Source organism: Martes martes, assembly GCF_963455335.1.
Source record: "Martes martes genome assembly, chromosome: 9".
NCBI classification, from domain to species: Eukaryota; Metazoa; Chordata; class Mammalia; order Carnivora; family Mustelidae; genus Martes; species Martes martes.
Window position 1 is genome coordinate 62,306,943 of NC_137896.1, and position 27,106 is coordinate 62,334,048.

Genomic DNA, 27,106 nt, shown 5'->3' on the forward strand with positions numbered 1-27,106 from the left:
GTATGATTCCATCCATTACTCATCACTATCAGGACCTAGTCCTAATAACATATTTGATTTGCAAATATATGTCATAATAATGCAGGATTATTTAAAAGTGAAACAAATACCGACTTGTTCATTAAAGTGTGAGGTGCGCTGATATGCTCTGTTTGAAGAATGAACAGGTGATTATTTAAATATAGCAAGTAAGTATTATATCTCTTTTTCCAGATGTATTAACCTTTCAATCTATTTGTGCTCTGGAATGCCTACAGATTCTGGTAACAAAAGTAATCCTGAAATTTTGCATTCACTTCTTTTGTGTGAAAAAAGGAAACTTTGAAATTTAGTTAAATTGTTGGTTTCTTTGTGTGGGAGAAGAAGGAAGGAATTAAATACTTGCATTATGAAGGCCTAACCAAGTTATTATTTGGATACTGCTTTTCACATTAAGCCATACTTATTTTCTGTTTTTTCAGTTTCCATAGCAAGGCGTGTACAAGACCCATTAGCTGAGCTGGTGAAAATTGAGCCGAAGCACATTGGAGTTGGAATGTACCAGGTAAAGCAGTGTGGGTCGTTTACTTTGTGAAACCCGTCAATAGTATGCAGACTTGGCATAGTAATTAAGTGTCAGTGGGAATACCTTCCCATTTTCAGAGGTTACACAGTTGATGGGAAGGTAGTTAGGAGTTATGTTATTAGAGAAGGGGGGAGTTTTTCTTTTTTTTCTTTTCCTTTTTTGGTGTTTATGGTTTGGATTAAGATTTAGAATTAACTGTAGTCATATTTAAAGACTATTAAAACATTAGATCAGGCTAGTAACTTAATCCAGAGAGCCTCTCCCTTTACCATTATTGTAAAAAAAGAGAGGAAATGGAGCAAGGGGGGTATGTTGGCTCTTTGTGTAAGCCAGTATGAAATATTGATCTTTATTGATCTTTCAGGAAGAAGCCTTTGGTACCTACTGTGCCTTATTTCTTTTTTCTGGTTCCTATTTCTATTTGATTATTATAATGAGTTTTTGCTCACTACCCAGTATGATCTAGAGCCTTTCAGTTGTTACTGTGTAGCAGTAGTAGTAGTGGCGCTTATTATTATTACTGTATTTTCAGTTCTTGAGGTTGTGTGTGTGTTCATTGGGCAGTTGAGGACAACACTAAATCTTGGCAAAGTGAATCCATGATATCTTGTCTTCAGAAACCTCAAGTTGAATTATTTTTCTTTTTAATGAAAGTCTTTTTAAAATCTGAAATAAAATATTATCTTCTGTATAATTTTCATGGCACTTGAAAGATAGGTTCTGTATTATTCTCTAAGAAATGTGTTAGGGCATGAAATCCGTGACCACTAGAAATAGAAGAGATCTTAGAAATCATATAACCCTACCCCTTCATTTGACAGAAAAGGAAGCTGTGTCCCAGAGTAGTTAGGATTTTTACCCAGATTCACACATTGGCAAAGCCTAGACTAACTTGTCACATATTGAATTTAACTGGGAGTATTCCCATTTTATAGCAAGTTAGACTAAGAGGCACCTAGACCTTTGACTTGACTTGTTCATTTGGGAAGGATAGTTGCTGAAGGGGTAGATCTAGTTAGATAACTAGATAGAAATGCCTAGTATCTAAAGAGTATAATTGTAACAGTTTTATTATATAAGTATTTTAGTTAAGAAGAATTATAACTATTAATTCAAGACGAAGTTATGGAATACCTCAGCAAGGTAGTAGAACAAAGAAAAGAAAAGGAGAAGTCAAACTCATAGAACCAAGGCAGGCTAATAAGCTATTGGCATCAAAGAAGTCTTTGGTAAATAGCAGAGACTTAGCCTCCAGATTCTTTGGAGATACAGCATTTAACATGAAAGAGTTCATCGTTCCAACAGCAGTAAGAAGAAATGGAAGAGCTTTAAGCAAGGGAATGTTATGATCTGATTTGTATTTTTAAACATTGGCTCTGGCTAATCTGGGGAGAATGATGTAGAAAGGAAGAAGAGAAGCAGTAAGACCAATTCAGAGGCTGTTCTACTAGTTCAGGTGAGAGATGGTGGTGGCTCGGACAAAGTTAATAGCGGTAGAAATGGAAAGCAGTTAAATCTATTTTGTAAGGCCTACTTGGTAATAAGTGGAGGAAAGGGAGTTTGCTCCAGGAGTCCTAGTATGTGGATGATGCCTGACAGAACAGATTTGGTGGGGATAAGATCAGTAATTCAGTTTTGGACATGTTAAGTTGAGATGCCTGTAAGAAATCCAAAAGACGTCAAATAGAAGTTGGATATGCAAGTCTGAGATATAAAGGAATAACCATCTTAACATTGGGGTACAGACTTTTCAGCAAATAATGACACTGAGAAAGTGATCAAGATGGTAAGCTGAGCTTATGATACCCTTTAGTTCTGCCACCACTATTACTGGCATATCCATGATTCCACCTTCTTTAAGATGACAGAGAAGGTGCACATGTATATTTGTATCCATATAAACATATATGAGTAAGTTGATAACCTGGGAAAACAAGAAAGGGTTGGTGGATGGAAATTTCAGGAATTCCTGAAAGATAGTAAAAATAAAGAATCATATTCATGGAAAAATAAAACCTGATGGAGCTGCAGCTTAAAATGCACAGATCAGGGGCACCTGGATGGCTCAGTAGTTTAAAGCCTCTGCCTTCGGCTCAGGTCATGATCCCAGGGTCCTGGGATCAAGTCCTGCATCAGGATCTCTGCTTCCTCTTCTCTCTCTCTGTCAAATAAATAAATAAAATCTTTTTTAAAAAATGTACAGATCAATAGTATTCTCAAACCAGAATCACGTTCAAGTAGTGGGGAGGGGACCTGTAGTGTTAGAGAAGGAGGTGCGTGTGGAACGACTAGGCCCATTGTGACCCCTTCCCTCTACACCTTGTGAATCCAAGCTCAAGCACTAGGTATAACCCAGAGACCAGAGGGAGGCTGGGAGATCCCTCAAGTAGCCTTTGGTTGTTAGGAAGTTCAAGGAGTCTCATGCCGGGAAAACAAACTTTTGGCACATCTCTGACCCCTGGCATCATATCCCACATCAATGGATTCTGATGCTGGTAAACAAAAACAGCATACACAGACAATTGGGGACTCTGAAATGATCTTCTGCTAAGAATCACAGAACATTTGAGGAAAACTTGTCTTAGCAAAATGAGGCACCAAATATAATGAGCAAAAAATAACAATGAATAGGCAGCAGGCTTTGAAATAAGTGAAATTAATATTCACAGAGAGAAAAGAGAGGTTATTGCATATGTAAAACAAATCTAGGATAAAATGAATTAAGTCTGTCTTAGAATTAAAAAATCTGCTTGTCAAGATGGAAAAAACCAAATGGTCTAAATAGAGTGGACACAGCTTAAAAACAAATTAATGAATTGAATGATTGAGCTAGGAGATTCTTTAGAATACAATCTTAAATTGAGAAAGTTGGACAGTATGAATAAAATGTCATATGATACAGAGGCCATTTTAAAGCTTCAACATTCAACTCATAGCAAATTCAAATAAAGAGAATGGAGGAGGGTTACAATCACAGAAATAATAGGAAGAAATTTCTTTGTGCTAAAGACAGACAAGTTTTGAAAAGGCCCAGTAGTATTGAGTAAAAGGATAACTAAAGATCTACACTCAGACATCTTCATATGAAATTTCAGAATGCTAGTGATAAAAAATGAACTGACTAAAAACTTCTAGAGAGCAAACAGTTCACCTACAAAGGAAAGAAGCAGTCCTATTATTGGTAAAAACAAGTAATAGAAGATAGAATGCAGTAGTTTTGAATTGTGAGAAAGATGTTATTTGAACCCATAATTCTATATTTGGACAACTCAGCAATTTGATGTGAGAAGAAAATAAAAACATTTTTGGACCTGCAGTGATCTACCTTTTTGGAATGTTATAAATCTTCTTTGAAAGAATTATTTATGAAAATACTCCTGACCCCAAAAAAGCAGGAGTTGGGACAAAAGAAAGGAAAGGAGTGTCATGAAGGCACAGTATTGAGGTGAAGAAACAGTGGAGAGCTTTACAATACACACATGTGCAGTAAAATGTTAGTTGAGCCTCAGAGTGTTTTATCTATGATGTTAATCTTTAAATATATCAGTCTGGGCCAGATCAGCTTAACATGGGAGAGTAGAAGAAAATGAAGTTATACAAGATTCTTTTTCAGGAAAATAATTAAGATATAGATTAACTTTATACTTCGTTAGAAAAACATAATCTGAAATATATGAAGAATAATCACAAATAGGATATTTAATGCACATTATGAGAGTAAAAAATTAAAAGTTCATCATCCCAACCAAAGGCACAGAAAACAAGGAAGCATAGTAAATAAATAAAATACATGATGACAGGAATAAGTATAGGTGATAGATATATGGTGAATGGGTTAAACTCCCCAGTTAGTAGAATCTCATACTTTTAAAAATAAAATACAGCTCTAAGTTGTATATGTATGCAAGATATTTCTAAAGATAAAAGCAACCTTGAAATTAGAATTTTGGAGAAAAATATTCCACACAAATGAAAAAGAAAGTCATAGTACCGCTAATATCAGACGAAACAGAATTTAAGGCAAAATGCATTGAACAGGTCAAGGGGGGGATATTTTATATTAGTAACAGACAGTTTCCCAAGAAGATATAATTGTCCTGAACATTCTGTGTTATCTAACAACATAGCTTCAAAAATTATGCTGTATTAAAAACTTCTAAAATTAGAGCAAGAGACAGGGGTGCCTGGGTGGCTCAGTGGGTTAAGCCGCTGCCTTTGGCTCGGGTCATGATCTCAGGGTCCTGGGATTGAGCCCCCCATCAGGCTCTTTGCTCAGTGGGGAGCCTGCTTCTCTCTCTCTCTCTCTCTCTCTCTCTCTGCCTGCCTCTGCCTACTTGTGATCTTTCTCTGTCAAATAAATAAATAAAATCTTTAAAAAAAAATTAGAGCAAGAGACAAATTCACCTTTTTTGTAAATCTTAATAGACTATAGTATATTGACATTTTGAACATTTGAACATTTTCATCACCCCAAAATGAAACGCAGAGTCCATAAGCAGTCACTCTCTACCACCCCCTCCTTCCCAGCCCTAGGCAATTACTCATCTACTTTGTTTCTATAGATATGTCTGTTCTGGGTATTTCATATAAATAGAATCACACAATATGTGGTCTTTTGTAACTGGCTTCTTTCGTTAGCATAATATTTTCAAGGTTCATCCATTACAAGTCATTACTTCATTCCTTTTTATGGGCAAATTATATTTCATTGTATGTGTATAATACAACATTTTGTCTATCCATTCATCAGTTTGGGTTATTTCCACTTTTTGGCTACTGTGAATAATGCTATTACGAACATTCTATACAAATTTTTATGATGTATGTTTTCATTTCTCTTGGCTATATACCTGGGAGTATGTTTGCTAGGTTATTTAACATACAAATTTAAAGCCAGATGATGAACTAGGGAAATTATTTGCCACAAATCTGTATGTATGCAACTATCTATTTTATTATTAAGGTTTTGGTTTTTTTTTGTTCATTTGTATACAATTATATGTTGGTTTAAATAAAACATTTACAAAAGATATATAAAGAGCATTTAGCCACCATTTATCATAGACGAAATAAAAATTTTTCTTTATCAAAGAAACCCAAATTAAGCAAAGGGATATTATTTCAATCTAACAATTGAGTAAAGTTATAATAAAATGATAAACATCCATGCAAGTGAGGATACAGTGAAGTGATTATTCACATACACAGCTGGTGGAAGTATAAATTATTATATCTAGCAAATAGTCAATCCCTGTCAAGATGTACTTTTAAAGAGTGTGTGCCATTGACCTGGTAGTTCTCCCTTTAAGCATCTCTTCTAAGGCAGTATTAAGAACCATTGATAAGATTTATATACACATTTGCAGTTATAACAAAATTATTGGAAGCAACTACAATAGAATGGTATATCCATCAGTTGAAATATTATACAACCATTAAGGCTTTCAGGGAGGATTTAATGAGAAATTTCTTTATTTTTATTTTATTTTTTTTTAATTTTTAAATAAACATATAATGTATTATTAGCCCCAGGGGTACAGGTCTGTGAATTGCCAGGTTTATACACTTCACAGCACTCACCATAGCACATACCCCCCCAATGTCTTTATTTTTAAATTGCAGTGAAGTTATTGATACAGAATAAAACCAATTTCTGTTTTAAAAATATAGATGTACATTTACACTGAAGAAATGGCTAGTGACTGATACTTATATTTTTGTTGGTGTGATTAGGGTTTTTTTATTTCCTTTTTTACTTTTTTTTTCAAACTTATTTTTTTTTAAAGATTTTATTTATTCATTTGAGTGAGAGAGAGACAGAGTGAGAGAGCATGAGAGGGGAAGTCAGAGGGAGAAGCAGACTCCCCATGGAGCTGGGAGCCTGATGTGGGACTCGATCCCAGGACTCTGGGATCATGACCTGAGCTGAAGGCAGTCACTCAACCAACTGAGCCACCCAGGCGCCCTTTTTCAAACTTTCTATAGTAAATATGTATTAGGAAGAAATTGTAAAATACATATCCATGTCCATATCCCAATCAATGTGCTACTTAATTTTAAGTCTTGATACGATAGACTTCAATATAACCAGAGTGGGACTGAATTTCTTTTTTAGTTGGGGCCTCTAAATGCTTTTGGTATAAATTTAATACTCATATTTATTCTGATTTAGTACTCTATTTATTCTGATTTTTCCAGTAGCTGGACAAACATTTGTTGATTTTAAAAATGAAAGCTATTCAAAGAAAGAATGTTGAATACTTACATGAAATAATAGAAGCTATAATATTATTATTTCAATAGAAACTAAAATACTTTTGGCTTAATAACAGCTAAAATGCTAAAGGCAGCACTCCAGTTCTTGTCTTAGAAAATGGGGAGACCTGATTTTAAAAACACATGCCTGTCATAATTTCTGGAGAGAGAGGCAGCCAATGTGGTCGAATGACAACATATCCCTAACTGACCCCTAAAGACTTTGCTGGAAAGTGGCTTGGTGTTGCTCCCACGAAAACACTCCAGGGTGAGAGCAGGATGATGCAGGGTTGGCTCTGTCAAGTTCTGTGGGACATGGGGAGTGTGGTTTAGCTTGGCCTTGTTATATCCTGAGAGCAGAATTTAAGTAAGTTGGATTTACTTGCTATTTATTTCTTCTTTGCACCATGTTTGAGATACTTTTGTCCTCATTAACACCTCCATTTGTTAATGAGCATGCACAGTAAAGTGGGAAAGACAAAACAGTCCTCTTCCTCCTTTCCTGCCTGTTAGATCATTTGATGATTTTAGAGAATGAGATGGTGTTCCAAAATGAGCTTTTGGAACCCTTAGTGTATTTTCTATATCCCGGCATCTTTATTCCTCATTATTATGGTTAATGGAGAAGTCACTGCAAAAGGAAAATCATCTTCCCAGCTGAATTTTTCATGGTAAAACCTCAAAGGTGGGAATTTGTATCTTATTTCCCAACCCGCTCTGTGGGATCAGTTATGAGTAAAAACAAAAAATCAATTCTTCAGTGGTGATATTATTAAAGTTTTTAAAACTATTTTATCGGTAGCATGGAGGGATTTATGAAATGTGTTTGTAAAAATAAGTTAGTAAGAATCCTCTGTTTTATATTGTTTGCCTAAATCCTTTTGGACATTTTAATCCCTTAATTATTTGTTATCGTAGAATGGGATAATAGGAAAGAGTCTTCCCCATGGACAGTCACTTAGATGACTTTGACCTGGATTTTTCCAAGCAGTATTTTTAAATAGATAAAACACAAAAATAAAACACAGAGGAAATTTGTTCTAAAAATCAGGCATCACTTACATAGATGAGTTCCTTGCCAAAGTGTTTTTACAATTTTGTCCCTTAACTGGAAGTCCTAGCATATGACTTGTATTTGAATCTGTGCTTTACCCAGTATTATAAATGAAAATCAAACTTAACCTTGCAATTCATACTGTAACTGAACCATTTTTGTAACTGAAAAAGAACAAGTAATTGACTTTGACTGGGAGTATGAATAAACTCATCTATTAGAATTTATTAATTATTCCTTAAACTTAGTTTTAAAATCTCTATTCCGGGTGTCTGTTTTTTTTTCCCTCACTTCAGGATGAATTGTGCCTCTTCGTTGACATATGGGCTTCAGTTTTCTCAGGTTCTTAGAAATCACCAACAGTGTAATAAGCCATGTATACATACACACACCTTAGTATAACACCATATTTATCTTTAAAAGAAATGGGAGGATGATTTGAAGAAATTTTTACCAGTAGTGCCTTAAATTATTAATGGTGAAATATCTAATTTCCTTTATCTTTTTTTTCTTACTTTTTGTGTGTCATTGACCTTGGACAGTGAAGCTAGATCAATTTCAGTTTCTACTCAAGTTCATCTTTTAGTTTTCATACAGCAGCACAAAGTGCTAGGATTTCTAAAACATTAAGCTATTTTCACAGTGTTTAAAACTAGTAATTATCATGGATGATTAAAAAAATTACACAAGACATTTAAAGTACTACCATAAAAGGAAAAGATTAATAAACATCAACTACATTAGAATCTAAAACATCTCTGAATCTTAAAATAATATGTAGAAAATCCACAGACTGGGAGAAGGTATTTGCAAAACATATAACCTATAAAAGACCCAGAATATATAAAGATCTACAAATCAAGAGGAAAAAAGAAAAATAGACAAGGGATATGAACAGGCCATTGACAGAAACAGAGTCAAAAAGGACAAAAATATTTTTTAAATGATCACTTTCACTAGTAACTGGGGAAATGCAAACTAAAGCCAGTATAGGAAACCTTTCAAGTTGCCAAAACTTAGTCTGAAAATTTGGATGTTAGCAACCATGTGGAACATTGGGAATCTTGTACATAACTTATAGGAGAATAAACTGGTACAAAGTCTTTGGAGAGCAATTGGACATTAACAGAGTTGGAGATTGGGGTTCTCTTCAAGTCAACAATTCTGTTGCTATATATATATATATATATATATATATCCTTGAAAATTTCCTCAAATGTGCACAGGAAGGTATTTATTAGAATCATTGAAGCACTATTTATAGCAGTGAAAATTTGGAAAGAGTGTTCATCATCCTGAAAATAGAAAAATAAACTGTATTATATTCAGTGGAATATTATATGGGAGTGAAGATGATCCAGTTAGAGTTATCTGTGTTAATATGGATAAACTTTACAAGATATTTTAAGACAGAAAGCAAGTTGCAAAATATGTACAGTATTATATGATTGGTATAAAATTTCAAAATATGAAAAATAATGTATACTATTTGTAAATACCAACATACAAATACATGCATACATATGTATGTGTGTATGTATTATATGTATATAATATACAGTAAGAATATAGAAGTAAGCACTGGAATTTATGATTGTGGTTACCCTGGGTGGGGTATGGAATGGAAGAATAGGAACTGGGAGTGGTATACCAGGAGTTTCAACTACATTTATAATATTTTGTTTCAACCATATGTATGATATTTTATTTCTTAAGTTGTTTGGTGGGTACATGGTGTTCCTTATACACTATAACTTTTGTTAAATAAATCATAGTTTTATAAAAAGATGCAGGAAACCTTAGTCAAATGCTAAAGGTGTTTTATCTTAGGAACTTTGGCTTTCAGTTGGTTTTAATTTCTTATACTTGTGTGCATGCGTGTGTGTGTCAATAAGGATTTATACAGTCAGAAAAATATTTTCAATTTTTAGCGAAAATGAAAAAAACCACATTTAATATTAAGTACATTTCTCTTTGTGATATTCCTTGAAATTTTCATCTTTCAGACCCTAATTTTGCACCAAATTAAATACTTTTTTAAAAAGATTTATTTATTTATTTTAGAGAGAAAGGGAGGGGAGGGGCCGAGGGAGAGAGAAGCTTTAGCAGACTCCACCTTGAGCATGGAGCCCAACTTGGGGTTCAGTCTCAAGACCCTGAGATCACCACCTGAGCCAAAACCAAGAGTCGGACACTTAATCGACTGTGCCCTCCAGGTACCCCTCAAATACTTTTTAACACAAAATTCTAACACTATCTTTCAATTGTCTTTTTCATTTGGCATATATGGATTTTTCTTCTGTGAGTTTTAAAAATGAAATATCATTTGTTTGGTCCTATTATTTGAAATGGTCATTTCAGAGATATGGCCTAGGACAAAACTGTGGGTGATTATCTTTCTAGTGACTATTTACCGAGCAGAGTTAGGTAGAATTGATGTTTAAGGAATGTTATAATAATGGTACCATAATATGACTAGCATTCATCCTATACTGTTTTCTTTTCAAGACTAACTACTCCCACAACACACTCCTAAATTATCTAAATTAGGAACCTTAAGATCAAGCAGGGGAGCTTTTAAAAATAACTAGCCTAGGCCACATCCTTAGAGATTTTCGTTTAATTATTTGGAGGGTGGACCAGACATCAACAAGCATGTTAAAATTCTGCAGGTGATTCTAATGTACAGGCCATGTTGAGAACTATTGGTTCTTAAAGTGTGGTTTCTGGACCAGCAGCATCAATATCACCTACTTGTTAACTTGTTAGAAATGCATATTCTTGCACCCACGTCCCAGGCTTATAGAATCATAAATTCTGGGATGGGATGCTGTCAAGTTTGAATGGGCATATAAAACCCTTTGGAGTCTTGTTAAAATGGAGATTCTGGTTCTGTTGGTCTAGGGTGGGGCATGAGATTCTGTGTTTCTTATAAACTCCCAGGTTATACCAATGCTGTTGGTCTGAGGATTACACCTAATTAGCAGCAAGAGACCCTATTGAAAGCCTCTTGGACCCCAGCCGAGGCCTATTGAATCAGATTCCGATTTTAACAAGATTTCCAGGTATTTTGAATGCATATTACCGTATATGCAATGTTAAGAGGAAAATTAGGATATACCAATATCTAAAGGATATGAGAATTTGAAGAAGCAAAAATCAGTATTCTAAAACACTCCAAAGATAAAGGTAGGATAAAAACTGAAAATGGGCTTTCATGTTTAATTTTTAAAAAATGGTGGTGGTGACCATAATGAGAATAGTTTCATTGGAGTGGTGAAGGCAGATGTCAGATAAAAGCAATATTGAAGGCTGAATGAAAGATGAGCACTCAGAAACAAGTGTATACACATCCCTAAAGAAGAGACGTTTTTAAGGAGGTCAGGATTTGAATATGCTTAAATGTTGATAGGAAGGAGGTAGAAGTAGTTAGGGAGAAGTTGAAGATGCTGGAGAGGCAGAGGCTAGATGCCTGACAAGATGATGCCTAGAGCTTGCCTAAGGAAGGAAATGGACAAGAGTTCCGAAAAGAAGCTCCCAGAGTGGCGGATGGCTGGCAAGTGATGGAAGAGAGCAGGACTGGGAGGGGTTGCTTCCCCTAACCTGGATAGCTTTCTTTTTCTGTGAACTAGGAGCTTCCTGTTCTATACTCCTTCTCCCAGAAGAACTGAGAATTTTTTATTTTCTGAAATCATTGTATTATTTTGTTTAGTGTCTGTCTCTTCTAATGGAATGTAAACCCTTCTGTGAGGACAGGGTGTTTCTACCAGTGTATCCACAGCTCCCACAACCTGGCACATGGTAGATACTCAATAAGTATTTGCTGAGCGAATGAATGGTAGAGTGTCGGTTTAGTTGCTCTTTTACTGTATTTTTTAACTCTGTTGTGAACACACCATAAAATTTTGTAGCTTCTCACTAAAAATTTTTGTGGGGTATACTTGAAATGTGAGTTACTAGTATTTTTTTTTTTTTAATGAATCTCTTTTCAGGCAAAGTGTGAATTTCAGAGCAGAGAGCATTAGCATAGCCAAGTGATTGCAGTGAGATGACTCCAAAGTGAAGAAGGGTTGTTATGGCCAAAGGAACCAGAGTTCCTCAGTTTAACACCTATTGCTCCATTCCTTTCTTGCTCCACGATGCATTTTCTATTCACGGTGGAGATAATTCTCACAGAGACAGATCAAGGAGAGCACTTACAGGGAACTGTTCTTTGTGGCAAAATTAGTCTTTCTAAGGACCTCTAAGTAATACAACATGAAATCTGTATCAAAGAAAAACCTTTGTTGCAGGGGGATTCATTGATGTAGAATCTTTAAAGTGAAATTACCTACTAAAATGTACACTTATGAAAGTTCTTAATAATTTTATTTTTGTTGGCACAAAGCCCTAAGGAAGTTTTTGGTATACCGGTTAGGTCTCATATTGATTGTGCAGTTGGATAGTCTACAGGCTAAAAATAGTAGAATAAGATTATTCTAAAAATGTTCAATTCTGACATTCAAAGAGAGATTACTTTCTGTTTTGCTGAGTATTTATGTGTAATTAATGTGGATAAAAGATAATCTAGAATCTAATTCTTAGTGCAAAAACTGTATAATATAATAATGTTCATATTGGAAAGAATTCTTGAAAACCCAAATTTAAAATTGATTAATTATGAATTAATTAATGCTAGATAATTATCACAATCAGGAAGAGAAATAAAATGTGTAAATATTAGGAGGACCACTTCTGATAACTTAAAAACTATATTCTGAATATCTGTTATCTGATATTACTAAGGAATATTGATGAACTCATTTTTACATATATGTGTGTTGGGGTAGGTGTTGATCGTGGTCTTTAAGAATAGTACAGGTAAATTACTTGTAAGATTATAGTCTCTTTTCCATTCAAGAGGAAGGCATCATCATTATCACAGTGACAGGATGCCTTAAATTCATAATCCCGTAGAAAGGACTGTGAGGTTTATAGGAGTGAACCCTGCCTGCAAACTGATTATGATGTGATGCAGAGGTAGGAAAGTTGGCCTCATTAAATTATGGCGTGTGTTCACTGATGGCACATTTCTGCCCCCCAGATTGCTCTTATGCTGTGGATGGTTGTGTCACACTATCTTTCTTTCTGGTGAGCATGGAAAGGAATTCTAAGGGGAAAGGTCTGTATTGAGGAAGAATTCTATTGATGAGAGGCTTTTAGGGGGAGGGTTTACTCTCAATAACTTTAAATATCATTACAGGTAAGAAAAGTTAATTTGCCTCGATTTGTGTAGAATGGAGATTGTTTCTTAGTTCCACAGAAGGAAATGCAGCGTCGCTTGTCTTGTTGAACAGCAAACTTGAGAAAGTATCTTCAGTTTTGGGTGAGATAGCAAGCTAGTTGTCTGCCTTCTTTGTGCACTGTTAACTCTGGTGATATAGTTTCTTTAATAATCCACATCAGGCCCCCAAGCTGTTTACTGTATAGTATTATTAAAAAGATGTATTTCCCTTTCAAATATATAATTGAAAGGGAGAATTTTCTCTTGCCATATACAAGGCTTTTGTTTCATTATTTATTTGGAATAAATGGGGCCAGACGGTATGAGTGCAGTTAGGTTTTGTTGGAGGGGAGCTTGCAAAGACTTTTTGAGGCATGATGTGCAAGTGAGTGTTTTCAAATCTCAGAGGTGTGATTATGTCATAACAGCCATAACCTCTGGGCTTGCTTTATTACGTTTATTAAAACAAATCTGTATGGGGGTGCTGTGTATATTTTGGTGATGAAGGAAATGAGGTGGTTAATTTATTATGTGAACAGCACTTTCAGCTAACCACAGCGTGATTCACTGAGAGAACGGTGGAAAAGCCTCACTCTGTAGAAATGACTGTTTTTTGATTTGTGGACCATAACTTTCAACACCAGAGCATAAAGTTTATCTACAGAATGGTTCTCTCTCTCTCTCTCTTTCTCTTTTTTTCCTATAATGTTTTTGTCTGACTTTAAACTAGAAATTTTTTCATTTATTTTATTTTGGGCATTTAGTGAATATGAATGATCCAAACAGTCCTTGCCAGCATGTTAAGGGGAAAAAATAAAAAAAAGGGATCCATGTGTTAGGGCATTAGGGAAGTTGGTAGCATCTTTATGGTTTCTAAGCAGCCCACACATAACCTCACAGGAGACATCAAAAAATAATTCAGTATTCCAGACCTTCAACCAATGAGGATGACTACCTGGTATCAGATGAGTTAAGGAAAAGTGAGGAACCCTATTTTTCCTCCCTTTGTAGGATGTATTTATCAACATACTATATTAGAATACTATAGCGCAAAAGGAAGTCATTCTCATGAAAAAACGTTTGTTTCGAAGAGGGAGTTGACTATGGGAAGAGGTGAGTGTGTAATGCCTCAGAGAAGTACACTCACTATGGAATGGAATCAAAAGAAGACCTGCACATCTAATGAGGAGGATATAAAGCACTTGCTGTATACTCATAAACAGCCTTTGCAAGACCAAGAAAAGTTTGTTTTCTTTGGATTTATGCCACAGCCAGCATCATGTGGTGATGTGAACCTGCCTAGAGAGAGGGGAAAATAGGTCATCTTCCTGGCAGTATTTCTGAAAGACCCCCTTCATTTTCCAGATGTGCTGTGTACCAACCATTCACAAACAGAAAGTCTTAGAAATCAGTAAGGCATTTAATTGGTAAGAGTTCATTAGAGCATTTTATATTTGGGACATTATAAGGATCCATGAAAAGGATGACAATCGGTTTTCTATTTTATCTCTGGTCCTTTGGAGTGGCATACCACATTTCTTCAGAGTCCTCGGTTTGCTCTAAAAATTATGTCATTCCTTCATAGCACTTCCCCAGAGAGTTGGCAAAGACCAGGAGAAACATTATTTGTGTAGTTTAAAGACAGAGCATAGAGGAGGGAGGTCCAGGCCTGTGGTTTATGTAAACAGGGGAGACTGGGAGGGAGCACTGGCCCCCCTTGTTAGGCGATTACTCAGTCATCATGAGCAGTCAGTCAGGCCTGGCGAGAATGTGTCCACTTGGAGACTGTTCCAGCCACGGTGATTAGTAATGATCATCCACAGGCCCAGACTATGAGAGAAATTTAATTTTAAAAGCAATTGGATTATAGGCAAAACTTCATTTTAGTGACATTGGTTGGGGCTCTCAAACATTTGAGATCTCCTCACTAAGAGAATGAAACTATGTTTTGGACATTCCAAGAGACATTAGGTCTGATACCACCTAAGCTAGCATTCACTCGCTCAAAGTGGATTTATCTTCATAACGGTTTAGTTACCTTTTGAAAGATGGAAATTTTAAAATTATTCTTGGGAATTAGCTTTAAAAAGTCTGTTACCCAACCCCCCTCCTCAAATGTCCCTCACAAACGCTTGCAGAACATAACAGTTATTTTAAAAGCATGGATAACAGAAAACTTCATCCCAAGCACGCCCTCCATTTTCTCTGCCTTCCTCAGCATTTTCTCTTGCTGAGTCCTTTTGCTTCTTTGCTTCTATCCTCATCTCCCTTCCAACCTCCTGTGAGCTGCTTTTTGAAGAGGTAGTGTTCCCTAGTCCCTAGTCCCTAGTCCCTTACTCGGGGCTAGTGTGTGAAATACAACCAGGCTTTTTAAAAAGTGATTCCACCCTCGTTTACGATTTGAAACCTCCTCAGATATGTGTTGACAAATTTAAACAACTTTGAGTTTTTCAAAATACAAATTTATGGGCATGTTACCCAAGTAGCATTAACTGAACACAGACCCATTGATGGCAGCAGAATGCAGAAGATAGCCAGCCCAATCTGCTAGACGGTAAGAGCATGATTTTAAATAAAATGGAGCACTGGTTGTGAGTGAGACAGCAGACATCTTCTTGTGGAGAAATCCCATGTTTATCATTAAGTTTGCAAAGGAAATTTGGATTCTAGATTGAAATACTTAGTTATGGGGCGCCTGGGTGGCTCAGTCTTTACGCATCTGCCTTCTGCTCAGGTCATGGGTCCTGGGATTGAGCCCTGTATCTGGCTCCCTGCTTGGCGGGAAGCCTGTCTCTCCCTGTCCCTCTCCCCCTGCTTGTGTTCCCTTTCTCTCTGTCAAATAAATAAATAAAATCTTTAAAAAAAAATACCTGGTTAGTCATACCTGGGACATAGAACTATGTTCATTAACAAATACTCCTCCTTGTATTTGAGGAGTTATAATTCAGGGTGTGTTTAATCAAGAGTTCCCCGAGAGTTATAGAGAGGGAACCTGCCTTAAACAGAAATTGCATGAACATTCTCACTGGCCCCCCTCCTCATTTCAGTATGTTGTGGTGGAAAGAACACAGAGCCCCAGGGCAGCAAAGGGAGCTATGGTCTTACCTTGGTTTAGCTACATTTTCTTATGACTTTGGGAACGTAATTTTACTTCTTATTGCCTTTTTGGAAAATAAAGTAAGGTTACCTATATACTTTCTGAAAGAGTGTTAAAGGAAATAGCACATGTGTATAAAAAAAGAAAGGAAGGAAGGAAGGAAAAAAGAAAGAAAACGAAAAAGATGTGCAGGTGTCTGAAGGTGCAGATGTGAAAGTGAGTTTATTTCAAATGATGGCACCATCAAATAAACAAATTCTAATTACATTGGTGGATTTTTGTTTTGTTTTTTTGGGGGGTAGCCTTTGATGTTAACGTTCTGTTTATTCCTATTATTGATTCATATGCTAAACTTATCAGGTATTCCTAGAATCATTCAATTTTAAGTTACAAAAGACCTTAGAGTTCACACTAGTAGATAGGAGTATGTTCATTCCGGAAGAAGCTGCAGGGAAAGATTCCAGAACAAAGGATCAGAGTGGCGGCATTGCTGTGGTCATAATCCAGGAATGAGGAAACAGGCCCATTGCCTGAGCTGCTGCTTATAAATAGTAATGACAGGACGTGTTGCACAGGGAAAGATAGGCATTTGAAGTTGAATTGAAAAGTACACTTTAAACCTCTGTTAGTTATTACCTACAGAATTTTTTTTGTAAGTCTATAGTGCTTTACTTGTTATCCCTGTGTATCCGATTCTTCTGTTGTGGTTTGCATCTAATGTTTAAATTGACTCAGTATTTTGGAGGTGGGAGGGGAAGAGGGTGGAATAGTCAAAAACAAACATAACAGCAACAACAGAAACAAACTCCTTAGTTTGTTGGGATGCACGATCTAGTTATGGGTTGTCAATAAGAAACAGCTGTTTGTTTGTTGACAGCCTGCCTTGCCGCTCCCATAATCAAGCTGTTTCTCATCATGTAATTACCAACTCTTTAGTATTTGAGGCTTGTTGTGGATTTATAGTTGGTTATATAACGTTTGCCAAAACGTCATAGTTTAGATAAAAAATTAGTGATTCCCTTGTAGTCATTCTACTGAAATATGAATGTGGGTTGTAATAAAATAAAGATGCCTGAAGAGACTTCTGAAATTCATTTCAAACTTCAGGGAATGTAGAGGGTGTTGTGTGTGTGTTTTCTAAGGAGGGAGTATCTCTGTAGCTCCTGCCCATCTCGTAGACTTAGTTGCCAATTGGAAAAGCATTCAGTGTTCTTTTCACGAGTGAAGTTAAGCGGCGCGGATGTGGGTGGCAGGATCGATTTCCTTCTGATCCAGAAGGACATGGTTTCGTTCTTCTGTTCGTTTGTTCTTTCTTTTTTTTTTTTCCTGTCTTCTCAAAATCCTGTTCTGATGTTAAAGCCAGGAATGAAAGGAAATAAAGTCAAGTTTAAGTTCTCTGAGAGTCCAAGGTGATGTTTCAGCCTCCTGGATCGCTTTACTAGCTGAATCAAAGCTGAATGTGCCTCCGATCCTAAAGAGAACCTATCTAGGACATTTTATAAACAGACCCCTTTTTCAATCTGGATTATGCTGAGTGAGTTCCTTTTTGAAATAAGCATAACCTGTACTTTAGGAAAACAAGCCAGAAAGGTGAAGTTTCGATTGCTCCATTTAGTTTTACTCTTCGAAATAGAGCAAAAACATCTCCTAATCATGTCTAAGTCACAGCTTCTCTTGGAATGAAAGTATCTGTCCTCAATTCATCTTTTCATAGTGCAGTTACTTAAAAAAAATTTTTTTTGAAGACTATAGTACCACGAATTTTTATTTTCATAGACTCCAATGTAATGTCATAATTTTTTTATTTTCGTAGACTCCAAAGTAATGTCACAGTTTCTTCTTCCTTTGATAGGTTTGAAATTATAATGGAATTTAGAATATTTTTAGTAATTTTCTCTCTTTGATCTCAAAGATATTACATAAATTAACTTTATAAAAATACTTCTCTTGAAAGATAAAATAATAAGGGAATAGTAAATCCTCTTTTTGAAAGAAGGTATGACTAGGAAAAAGGAATACTTTAAAATTTATAAAAAGTAAAAGTTTGAAGAGAAATGTATATTTTATGTGCAGAAAGTCTTTATTTCTACTTTTTGCATGGGTTCTTAACTGTATCTTTCACCAGAAGTCTGCATCTACTCTTTTCTAGAAGTATAAGTCATAGAAACATTTTACTTTACTTCAAAATGCTTGCTCTCTCATAGCCAATGATTCTAAATATCAGTGGGAATTTGACTGACAATGATTTCACTAGGTGGCCAGTGACAGTCGGTACTTAGGATTATTACCAGAATATGAAATGTTCTGATTTTGTGTGTGTTTTTAATATATCATGAGAATGACATTTCATATAGCTACTTGAAACTAATTACAGTTGCTATCACGGCAAGATTTAATTCTTGATTTTAACACATGGGCTGTGCCATGAAGTAGCAGTCCGAAATTAAAAGATTATGTCTGGCTTAATCGGAACAGGTAGGAAGTGATGGAGTAAAAAGGTGAATACTTTCCTAGGTGCAACTGTGCGTATATTCTTAGGGCTCCATTAGTTAGCCAAAATCTGTTGTCTTAGTAGTACTCAGGTGGATAATTCAGTCAAATGAATCACAGATGATCCACAGTAAAGAAACACTTTACTATTTGGGTATTAGGAAGATAATTTAGTTGTAATTTTAAGAATTTCATTCCTAAATCACTTAATGGTATATCGAATTTTAGCTGCCCCGAATTATGTGGACAAAAATTATTGTTACAAAAAGAAGATGTACAAATCCTTTATTCCAACTACCTTTTTGGGAGGAGGAGGAGGGAGATTTAGAGATGTTACAGGATATAATTACAGTTTTCTACTTTGTTTCTCTGTGTCAAACATTTCTATTTGGACAAGTTTTCTTAAAAAACTGTGCTAAAAATCCATTATTATAGAACCATTAAAAATACTGTTTTATTATCCAGTGATTAATATCCATGACCTTTATTTTTGGATCAGGTTCATAAATATATACATTTTTCTATGTCAGTCATTGTCTAGAATTTCATTTTTGTTCTGCTTTCCATTACATACCATGAATTATATGAAATTAATTTAATCGCTACTACAAACAGAAATTGAATGTGCCCTAATCCAGAGTTACGTTGTTTGCTTTTACAGCTGTAAGTCATAAGTAATTAATTTTCCAAGGAAAATTAATTCACTTACCATTCCCAGTAGCATCATATGTTGACACAGGGTTATACATAGTTTAATATTTTTCTTCAGCATGCTGGCCTCAACTTTAGAAGACCTTAAATGAAAACAAATTAAAATTGACTCAACTGTATATAATTTGGAGTCCTTTAAAATAAGTGTTGTTGTTAATTGCTATCATCCAGGTGATGACTCGAGAATTATATTCAAATTTTACAAAATCTCCATTAGTGTATTAACAGGTCTGAAACAATATTTTTTTTGAAGTTGTTCATACGATAGTCGCCATTAATATTTTCTATTCCTCAATTCCGAATAAAAACAGTTTACACCACAGCCATCCGACAGCAGTATTAAGCAGTTTTACCATCACTCAGTTGATAGGATAGTGAAACAAGGTAACTTACTTGCTGGACATTTTGACCACCTAGAATAGAAGCCGTCATATCTGATTCTTATAGAGCTTATTTTCAGTATTCAGTATCAGTCAGTAGAAAGATTTCCATCAAGGTCCTCTTAAAACATAGAATATGAAAGGTATCTTGTTTTAAACCCCTAAATATTTTTTATTATAATGACTGCCTTTCTCTAGTTCTTTCCTGTTTTATACTTTTTTCCCCTTTGCTTTCCGTAGAGACTAATGTGGAAAATGAAATAAGCAAAAGTCTTTCGGTTAAACAAGTTAGGTTTCCCCTAGCTCCTTCTTATATTCTGGGAACTCAGAAAATATGAGCAAACGAAATTTAGCTTTTCTTTTGCATTTGCCAGGAGGTTATTTTGTAAGGTGATTTTTTTTTCTGGTTCATAGAACTCTATAAAACATATAGTGTTTATTACTTTATTTATATTTATTTAAGTCACTAAGGTGAAACTCTAGTGATGGTGGCAATGTTACAGTTTTAACAAGTGGGGGCTTATTTTATAAAGGTGCCTTTGTGGCCACAGCTTTCAAAAATGCAGGGGGTTAGCAGTGAAATGCTCTTTATACCTTTTGGAAAGAAAATTTGCTGTTTAATTCCAGTGTAAAAATACTACTATAATACAAAATCACCTTTGTTATTTTTTATAACTGTTCATTGTTATAGTTAGTTTTCGTTTTTTGTTTTGTTTTTGTTTTTAATCTGTTCTCATAAGAGTGAACTCTGTACATTCCAAAGTTGCATCAGGGAAAAAAAAAAAGTGTTTTACTTGCTACTTCTTTCATAAGGAGGATGACAGAGGTGTCCCCTTCCCTATGCTTTAAAGAGTTTGTCTGAGTGGCCTTCAGAATTATGATAATGACTTTCTTTTTTATCATCAGACAAAGTGAAAAAATTGTATGTGTCAAGTCACATACGTTTATGCTTACGCTCTGACTCGAATACAGATTGTTAGTCTGATTTAAGGGAAATCAGTCTTTCCAAAATAAGCTATGTAGGCAGTTTAGGCAATGATTATTCTAAAAACTTTATTCTAAGTCTCACCATATACCTACAGTATGATTACGTATAAATATATATAATAATTCTGCATGCATTCTTACAGTTTTTAAAAAAATGCCTCTGCCTTCTTTCAGAAATGAATACAACAGGATTAGTTTATCCTTGTTTTGAGGTGGAAAAGTAAATGTGTGCTTGCAGAGAAATTCACTGGTGTAAATCTTCATTATACTTCACAATATACTCTCTCAAAGTGTTACATTTGAATGGCTGAGTTTGTCACATCTTTTATTAACTTTTATTTTGTGTCAAAATAAATACCTTTTGGAGAAACATTTAAGTTGCAGTAAACTAAGAAGTGTAGAGGGTTGTATGTGTGGTGTGTATACGAAAATAGGTTGCAAACGTGTGGGGAAAAGAAGTGCTGAATTTTAGCTACGTGGTCCTTTACTCAAAGCCAGCAAGTGCGCATGGTATGTTAAAATATATAAGAATTATAGATTCAAGGAATAGTGTTAGGAGAAGCAAAATCTTACTTTCCATGATCATTTTGTTGATTCGGTTAGAATAGAAATGACAAGACTTTGTGATAGAAATATGAATGCTCTTCTTAAAAATTATATAATGTGGATATGGTATAAAGTTTATAGTTTGCTGAATAATAGTTGTGACAGATATTAAAAACTATTTGTGCTATTTGTGACAAGTAGACAAACGTGTGTGTGTGTGTGTGATGAAGATTCTGAGGAACTTCGAGCAGATGCTTGATTTTGGCAAATAAGATTTTATTTTTAATCTGTAAGCAGAGCATAAATAATCATTCTTATTCCTGAATAGTTCCTAAAGTATGGTGCAAGTGTGGTTTGCAGATTGCTGATACCTGTTGGAGAATGATATTGATGTTTTGTAACATATTACTATTCCATAGAGTCCTTAGCAATACCACTAGGTAGAAAAGTAAATTTGTACTTTACAAGATATACGACTATTAGTTTGCATTCTGTTCCACAGTTCTTTCAAAAGACTAAATTTAAATGAGTTTGTACTTCACAGTAGTAATAATTAAATTAAAGGGATACATAGGAAAGTAAAATGGTAATTTACCTCCACCTGAAACTAACAAAACTTTCCCAAGTCCTTTAAAGCGAATCATGCTCCCAATAATTATCTCATACCACGTTATTGACAGTAGGATAGGTTGGGTTACATTTTTGCTTTTAGTAGAAACTCAAATAAAATGGTAGCCAAGGTAGAGAGTAGTACTACCTTAGAATATCCTCTTTTATGCTTCTTTTAATTTCATATACAGCATTATATTATGTCCTTTTGGCTATAGATCAGCTTATCTAGATACTACCCTTTTCTTTTGTAAGTACCACTCATAGTTTTGGGTTGTCTTCAGTCTGATATATAAGAACCCTGCTTCTTCAAGAAAACTTCATGTATATATAAGAATGCAGAATAATTTAATCGTCCCCTTTTGATGGGTTTAAATGAACTAGAGAGTTGTTAATTGCAGTGGATGGATTTCCTCATTTGTCCTACTAAACCTGCTAATCAGGAGAAGAAAGTGGCAGGAGAACCTTTAAGTAATGTCCTGTCTCCAAACTGTCATATCGTGTTTGCATATTAACCCAGAAAATTTTTTCTGTAATATATATATATATATATATATATATATATATATATGGAACTATTTTTAGATTCTGATTTTTATTAAATTTGCAAAAACTCAGAGAACCTCTTTAACCAATAAACATTGCTACTACACGTATCATTTTAGAAGGAACCCTAATTAGAAGCTATTTAATTTTTTTGAGTTTTACTATTTACTCAAATTTATAGGAATGCTCAAAATGTTTTTTTTTTCCCCTCCATATATGTAAACAGAATGAAATTAAAATTAACTGGTGATTTCCCCCCCGGAGTGATTAAAAGAAAAGTATTGTATTTTGCTAATAACAAACTTGGACTTATTTTGAAGTTATTTTGAAGTTATTGTACATTCTACATGATATAATGTGGAAATAAATTCTCAAGGAGTATGGAAAGAAAGACTATTCCAGCTAATAAGAGAGTTTCATTCTAGAGGGGCCACCAAAGAGTCTGTCATGATTGACAAGTATTCTAGTGGAGTCTTTCTTCTCTTTTTCTCTTTTTTTTCCTATAGCAGTGTTGAAGTCAGTCAAAGTATATATATACAAAGCTGAGTGAATACCAGTTTCCCCAGTACAGGGGCTATTTTTTCAGGAAGTCTAACTCAAACCAGATGTTTTGCCTAGACCCAGAGTTTGTTGCTGCCAAGCATCTCATCAGAGGTCAGAGTTCTGGGCTCCGGGCCCTGCTAGAATTCTTTCACAAATTGCTATTCGGTGAGGTTTTAATCCTAATGGAAAGAATAATGTGCTTGTAAAATCTGCAGTTATTACAAACACAGTATACATATTGTGGACTTCAAATGACTACATATTTCATTCCCATAAACAGGGAACACAGATGAATGCCTTGTGTGATAGCTTTAGACATTCTCACTAAAATCTAGTATACAATTTATACCACATTAACCATTTGCATTTGTAATTCCCCCATAAAAGTAGCTGTTATCTTTGGGTGACAACTGGTAACCAACTCATGCCCCCCCCCAGTTTTTTTTTTAACAAGCTCTACAACCTCATATAGCTGTATAAATGCAAGAATTAAAAGCATTTGGGACCAAATATTGGATATTCTCTTAGGAAGATCTATGAATGCTGTAGTACTAAGTAAAAAGTTCTAAAAGTAGAGCAAAAGAAGCCATTGTGCCAAGACTTAACCATCCCATATTTGGAAACACTTTTGATAAAACTGAATTCATTTACTCAAATTAGGATGAAGAGTATTTCTTTGTAATGGAGAATATGACTGGTATATGTAACTGAACTTCAATTGTGCGTCTTTTGAAAAATAAAGGGAGATTAGTGAGATTTATTTTATCTCTGCTTACCGATTTTTTATGCAGATGTTATTAGTTGCTTATTTTGAGACTTTGTTATTGTTGATTATAAGCCGAAGAGAAACTTACAGGTAGATAAAAGTGTGTGAAACCAGAGCATCACAATGTGGGCTAGAGCTAATTATGTTAATTAGACCATACCTACTAAACCTAAATCTGCATTTGGGATAGATATGTGTTAAGTTTTGTGTCAACAAAACAGAGAGAGTCTTAATTTCTGAAAATCAGAGAAATTGAGCTTAAAAAAAAAAAAAAAGACAGCAGATTCTAGTATCCCTGAATTATCTCATAACCATATGAAAACGTTTTTTGGTTTGTAGCATTTATTTTGGGAGTTAGAGCCTAACTTCTAAATACCATCTGTTTGTTTTCATTTTTAAGTGTCAACAATATTGGGCATAATAAATATATAAACAATGCCCAGTTTCTCTAAATCTTCCAAATACGTAAAAATTGGTTAACCATGGAAGTCTAGAAAATTCTAATAGAACCTTATGATATAGGTAGTACCTTTTAAACTACAGTTTTGATTTTGCCCTTCGTTTCTACAAAAGAAAATCAACATTAGTATCATCTCTACTGCACAGATACAATTACATTGGTATGGAGAGGAGTCATAATTTCTGTGAACATTTAAATTCTATTAGCTGGCAACAAGTGAAAAAAATATTTGTCTAAGTGTGTGACATAAAAAGAAAATGCAGAGCATTTGTATTGCATTACTTTCAAGTTGTGGAACAACTTTTAAAAGCTATTTTCTCATTAATCTTTATGCTATTTTATGCCTCTGAAGACCTAGCATGGTGGCGTATCTTCTGCAGAGTGTTATTTTCTGATGTTATCTCCCTTTCCACATAAATGCTTATAGTATATCATATTTACTGCTCTGTTATTTAGTTTCACCTTATATCATTGCTTACAGGAGACTTTTTCTTGGAAAAAGGTGCAAAATTGCATTGACATTCCATAAAGTGAAATAATGTGTTTTTTTATTTGATCATAAACTGTAATTGGTGGATACCCCTCATCCACTGAACAGACAGGTGACACCATCATCAATTTCTGTAAAGAGGTTGAAAACAAATGTCAAAACTTGAGGCTACATTTCATTCTGTATTGTACAATCATTCAAGTGCAATTAAAAGAATAGTCTGAGACTGTGATCAGTTAATGAGAAACAAACAATCTCATATTAATGAGTTCCCATTTGCCAATAATTCTGTCATTTGTAACTTGAATCAGTCATCACCCCTGCAAATAGCCCTTTCAAGACATTATTTGCAATTTTGTCTTCTGTTTTCTGTCCTTGATGTTGTGAAAATGGCCGTCTACTGTTACAGGAATGAAAAGAGATCCCGTTCAAACATCTTTTGTGTTTCCACTTTCAGTGAAAAATGTTTTTCAAACCTGCAGCTGGTTATTTCTGCAGGAGTTCCCACTTATGCTCAGATTTGATTGACATTTTGAAATGGCAGCTTTTCATGAAAAGCTGTTAACTTGTAGAATTCAGTTATGGTACTAAGACAGACTGACTTTGTTCTGTGGCTGGGACCTGTCCAAACTAAATAGAACCCTGCATCTGAATTTAATAGTGCTGCTCAGCCAAGATAGGGCAGTTTTGCCTTTTTTTCTCCAAAACTCTGATGCTTCTTATGTGTTCTAAAACTAACTTGATGGATATTCATCCCAACATCTTCCTGTTCTGTAACCACTTTAATTGACATATATAGTCATTCTCTTATTTACCCCCTTAAACATCTAATAGACTAGGACAGTGCTTTAAGATATGCTGAGAAGAACTTATTTCACAATTAATGTTATAGAGCACAAAAAATTTAGGAATATTAATAATTGTTTTCTTCCACTATAACAGATCTAAAATGTTTGGAAACATGTTGCTACTAGGACTTACAGATTCATTTGTTCTGTGAAAATATTTGAAAACCATTTTGCATATTATACTATACAAATATGGTTTATTAATATTATTTATTCATTTACCCAACAAATAATTATACCTTCAGTTTCAAGGCAAATGTGCTATAAGCCATAGGAATCTCAACATGATCCCTGCCCTTAGGAACTTGGAATTCAGTATCTTCTTATTAAACTAACTAAAAATTAGTGCTTCAAAATGCACCAATTTATAACATCTAGTGATAATGATGTTCAGTTTTTCAAATGCCTAGCTGTTCTTGTACTTGATTTCTATATAACAGTCTCATGCGGCAAGTAGGAAAATTTAGTATCCTAGTCCTTGTGGGGTTTTGTTGTTGTTGTTTTGTGTGTGTGTGTGTATGTGTATGGTCCCATGCTATCTGTCAGGAAATATAAAACTCTGGTTTCACGTCCAGATTTTAGGGCAATATTTGTTGTGTTATGTGGGACTCTTAAACCTGAACTTGATACCTGGTTTCACCTGTCTTAAGACAGAGAATTGAGACAGTTAATCACTAAAGACCCTGATCACTTTTGCGCAAGCCCTGATCTTTCCCTTCTTAGCTCTACTCCTGCAAGTTTAATTGAAATACGGGACTCAGGATGATTATATGTTTTATATTAACTGTTCCTGGCATATTGCTGCTGCTTTACCCTTAGGTAGATGGTCTTTACATTCCAGATCACATCCTGATGTGAGCTAGAGCTGTACTATAGGCCCTCTGAGAATGTTCCTGTATGTAAGACACAATGTTTTAATTTTCATTCTGATAGCTCTAAAGCAGAAAGTAAGTCAGGGTTGATATTGGTTGAAAATATAAGCTAGAAAGATAATTTTAATATTATCCCTGGATTTTAATTTCTTTTGATGATGTGGAAGTAGTTTTAGAATCTTAGTTTGCATATGTGTTAAACATACCCATAGACTCATAGTTGGCCAACAGGTAGCCAGAAGGCATTCCTCAGTCCTTCTGTGGGAATATCAACTGATGTAACTATTTCATTGTACAGATTGACGGTATGTAGCAAGGGACCTTAAAATATCCCTTTTTGTTTTAACCAATTCTTGGGGTGAGATGATTATGTCCTAAGGAAGCAAGTTCATTTTTAAATCTGATGCATAAACATATTCTTACACTTATACCTATAATTGAATCCTGAGAAAGCAAAAGAAAATGTTCAATTAATAGAAAGACTGAATTAACTAAAGTGTGTCCATATAATTGAATAATTTGCAGTCATTTAATATTGTTTCCAAAGAATCTTAAATAAAATGTCCAAATATTCATCAGAAAGTTAGATTTATATTTGTATTACAAGAGGAAAAATATGCCTTG

The 27,106-nt window shown here is 34.7% G+C and overlaps 1 protein-coding gene across 1 annotated transcript in view; it reads left to right on the forward strand.

Annotated features, from left to right (window-relative positions):
• The window catches only part of SRBD1 (S1 RNA binding domain 1), a 195,780-nt gene that overhangs the window by 115,008 nt on the left and 53,666 nt on the right, over positions 1-27,106 (forward strand). The window contains exon 16 of the mRNA XM_080813290.1: positions 462-544. Coding sequence (XP_080669416.1) covers positions 462-544 — 83 coding nt within the window. The remainder of the gene's footprint in view (positions 1-461; positions 545-27,106) is intronic.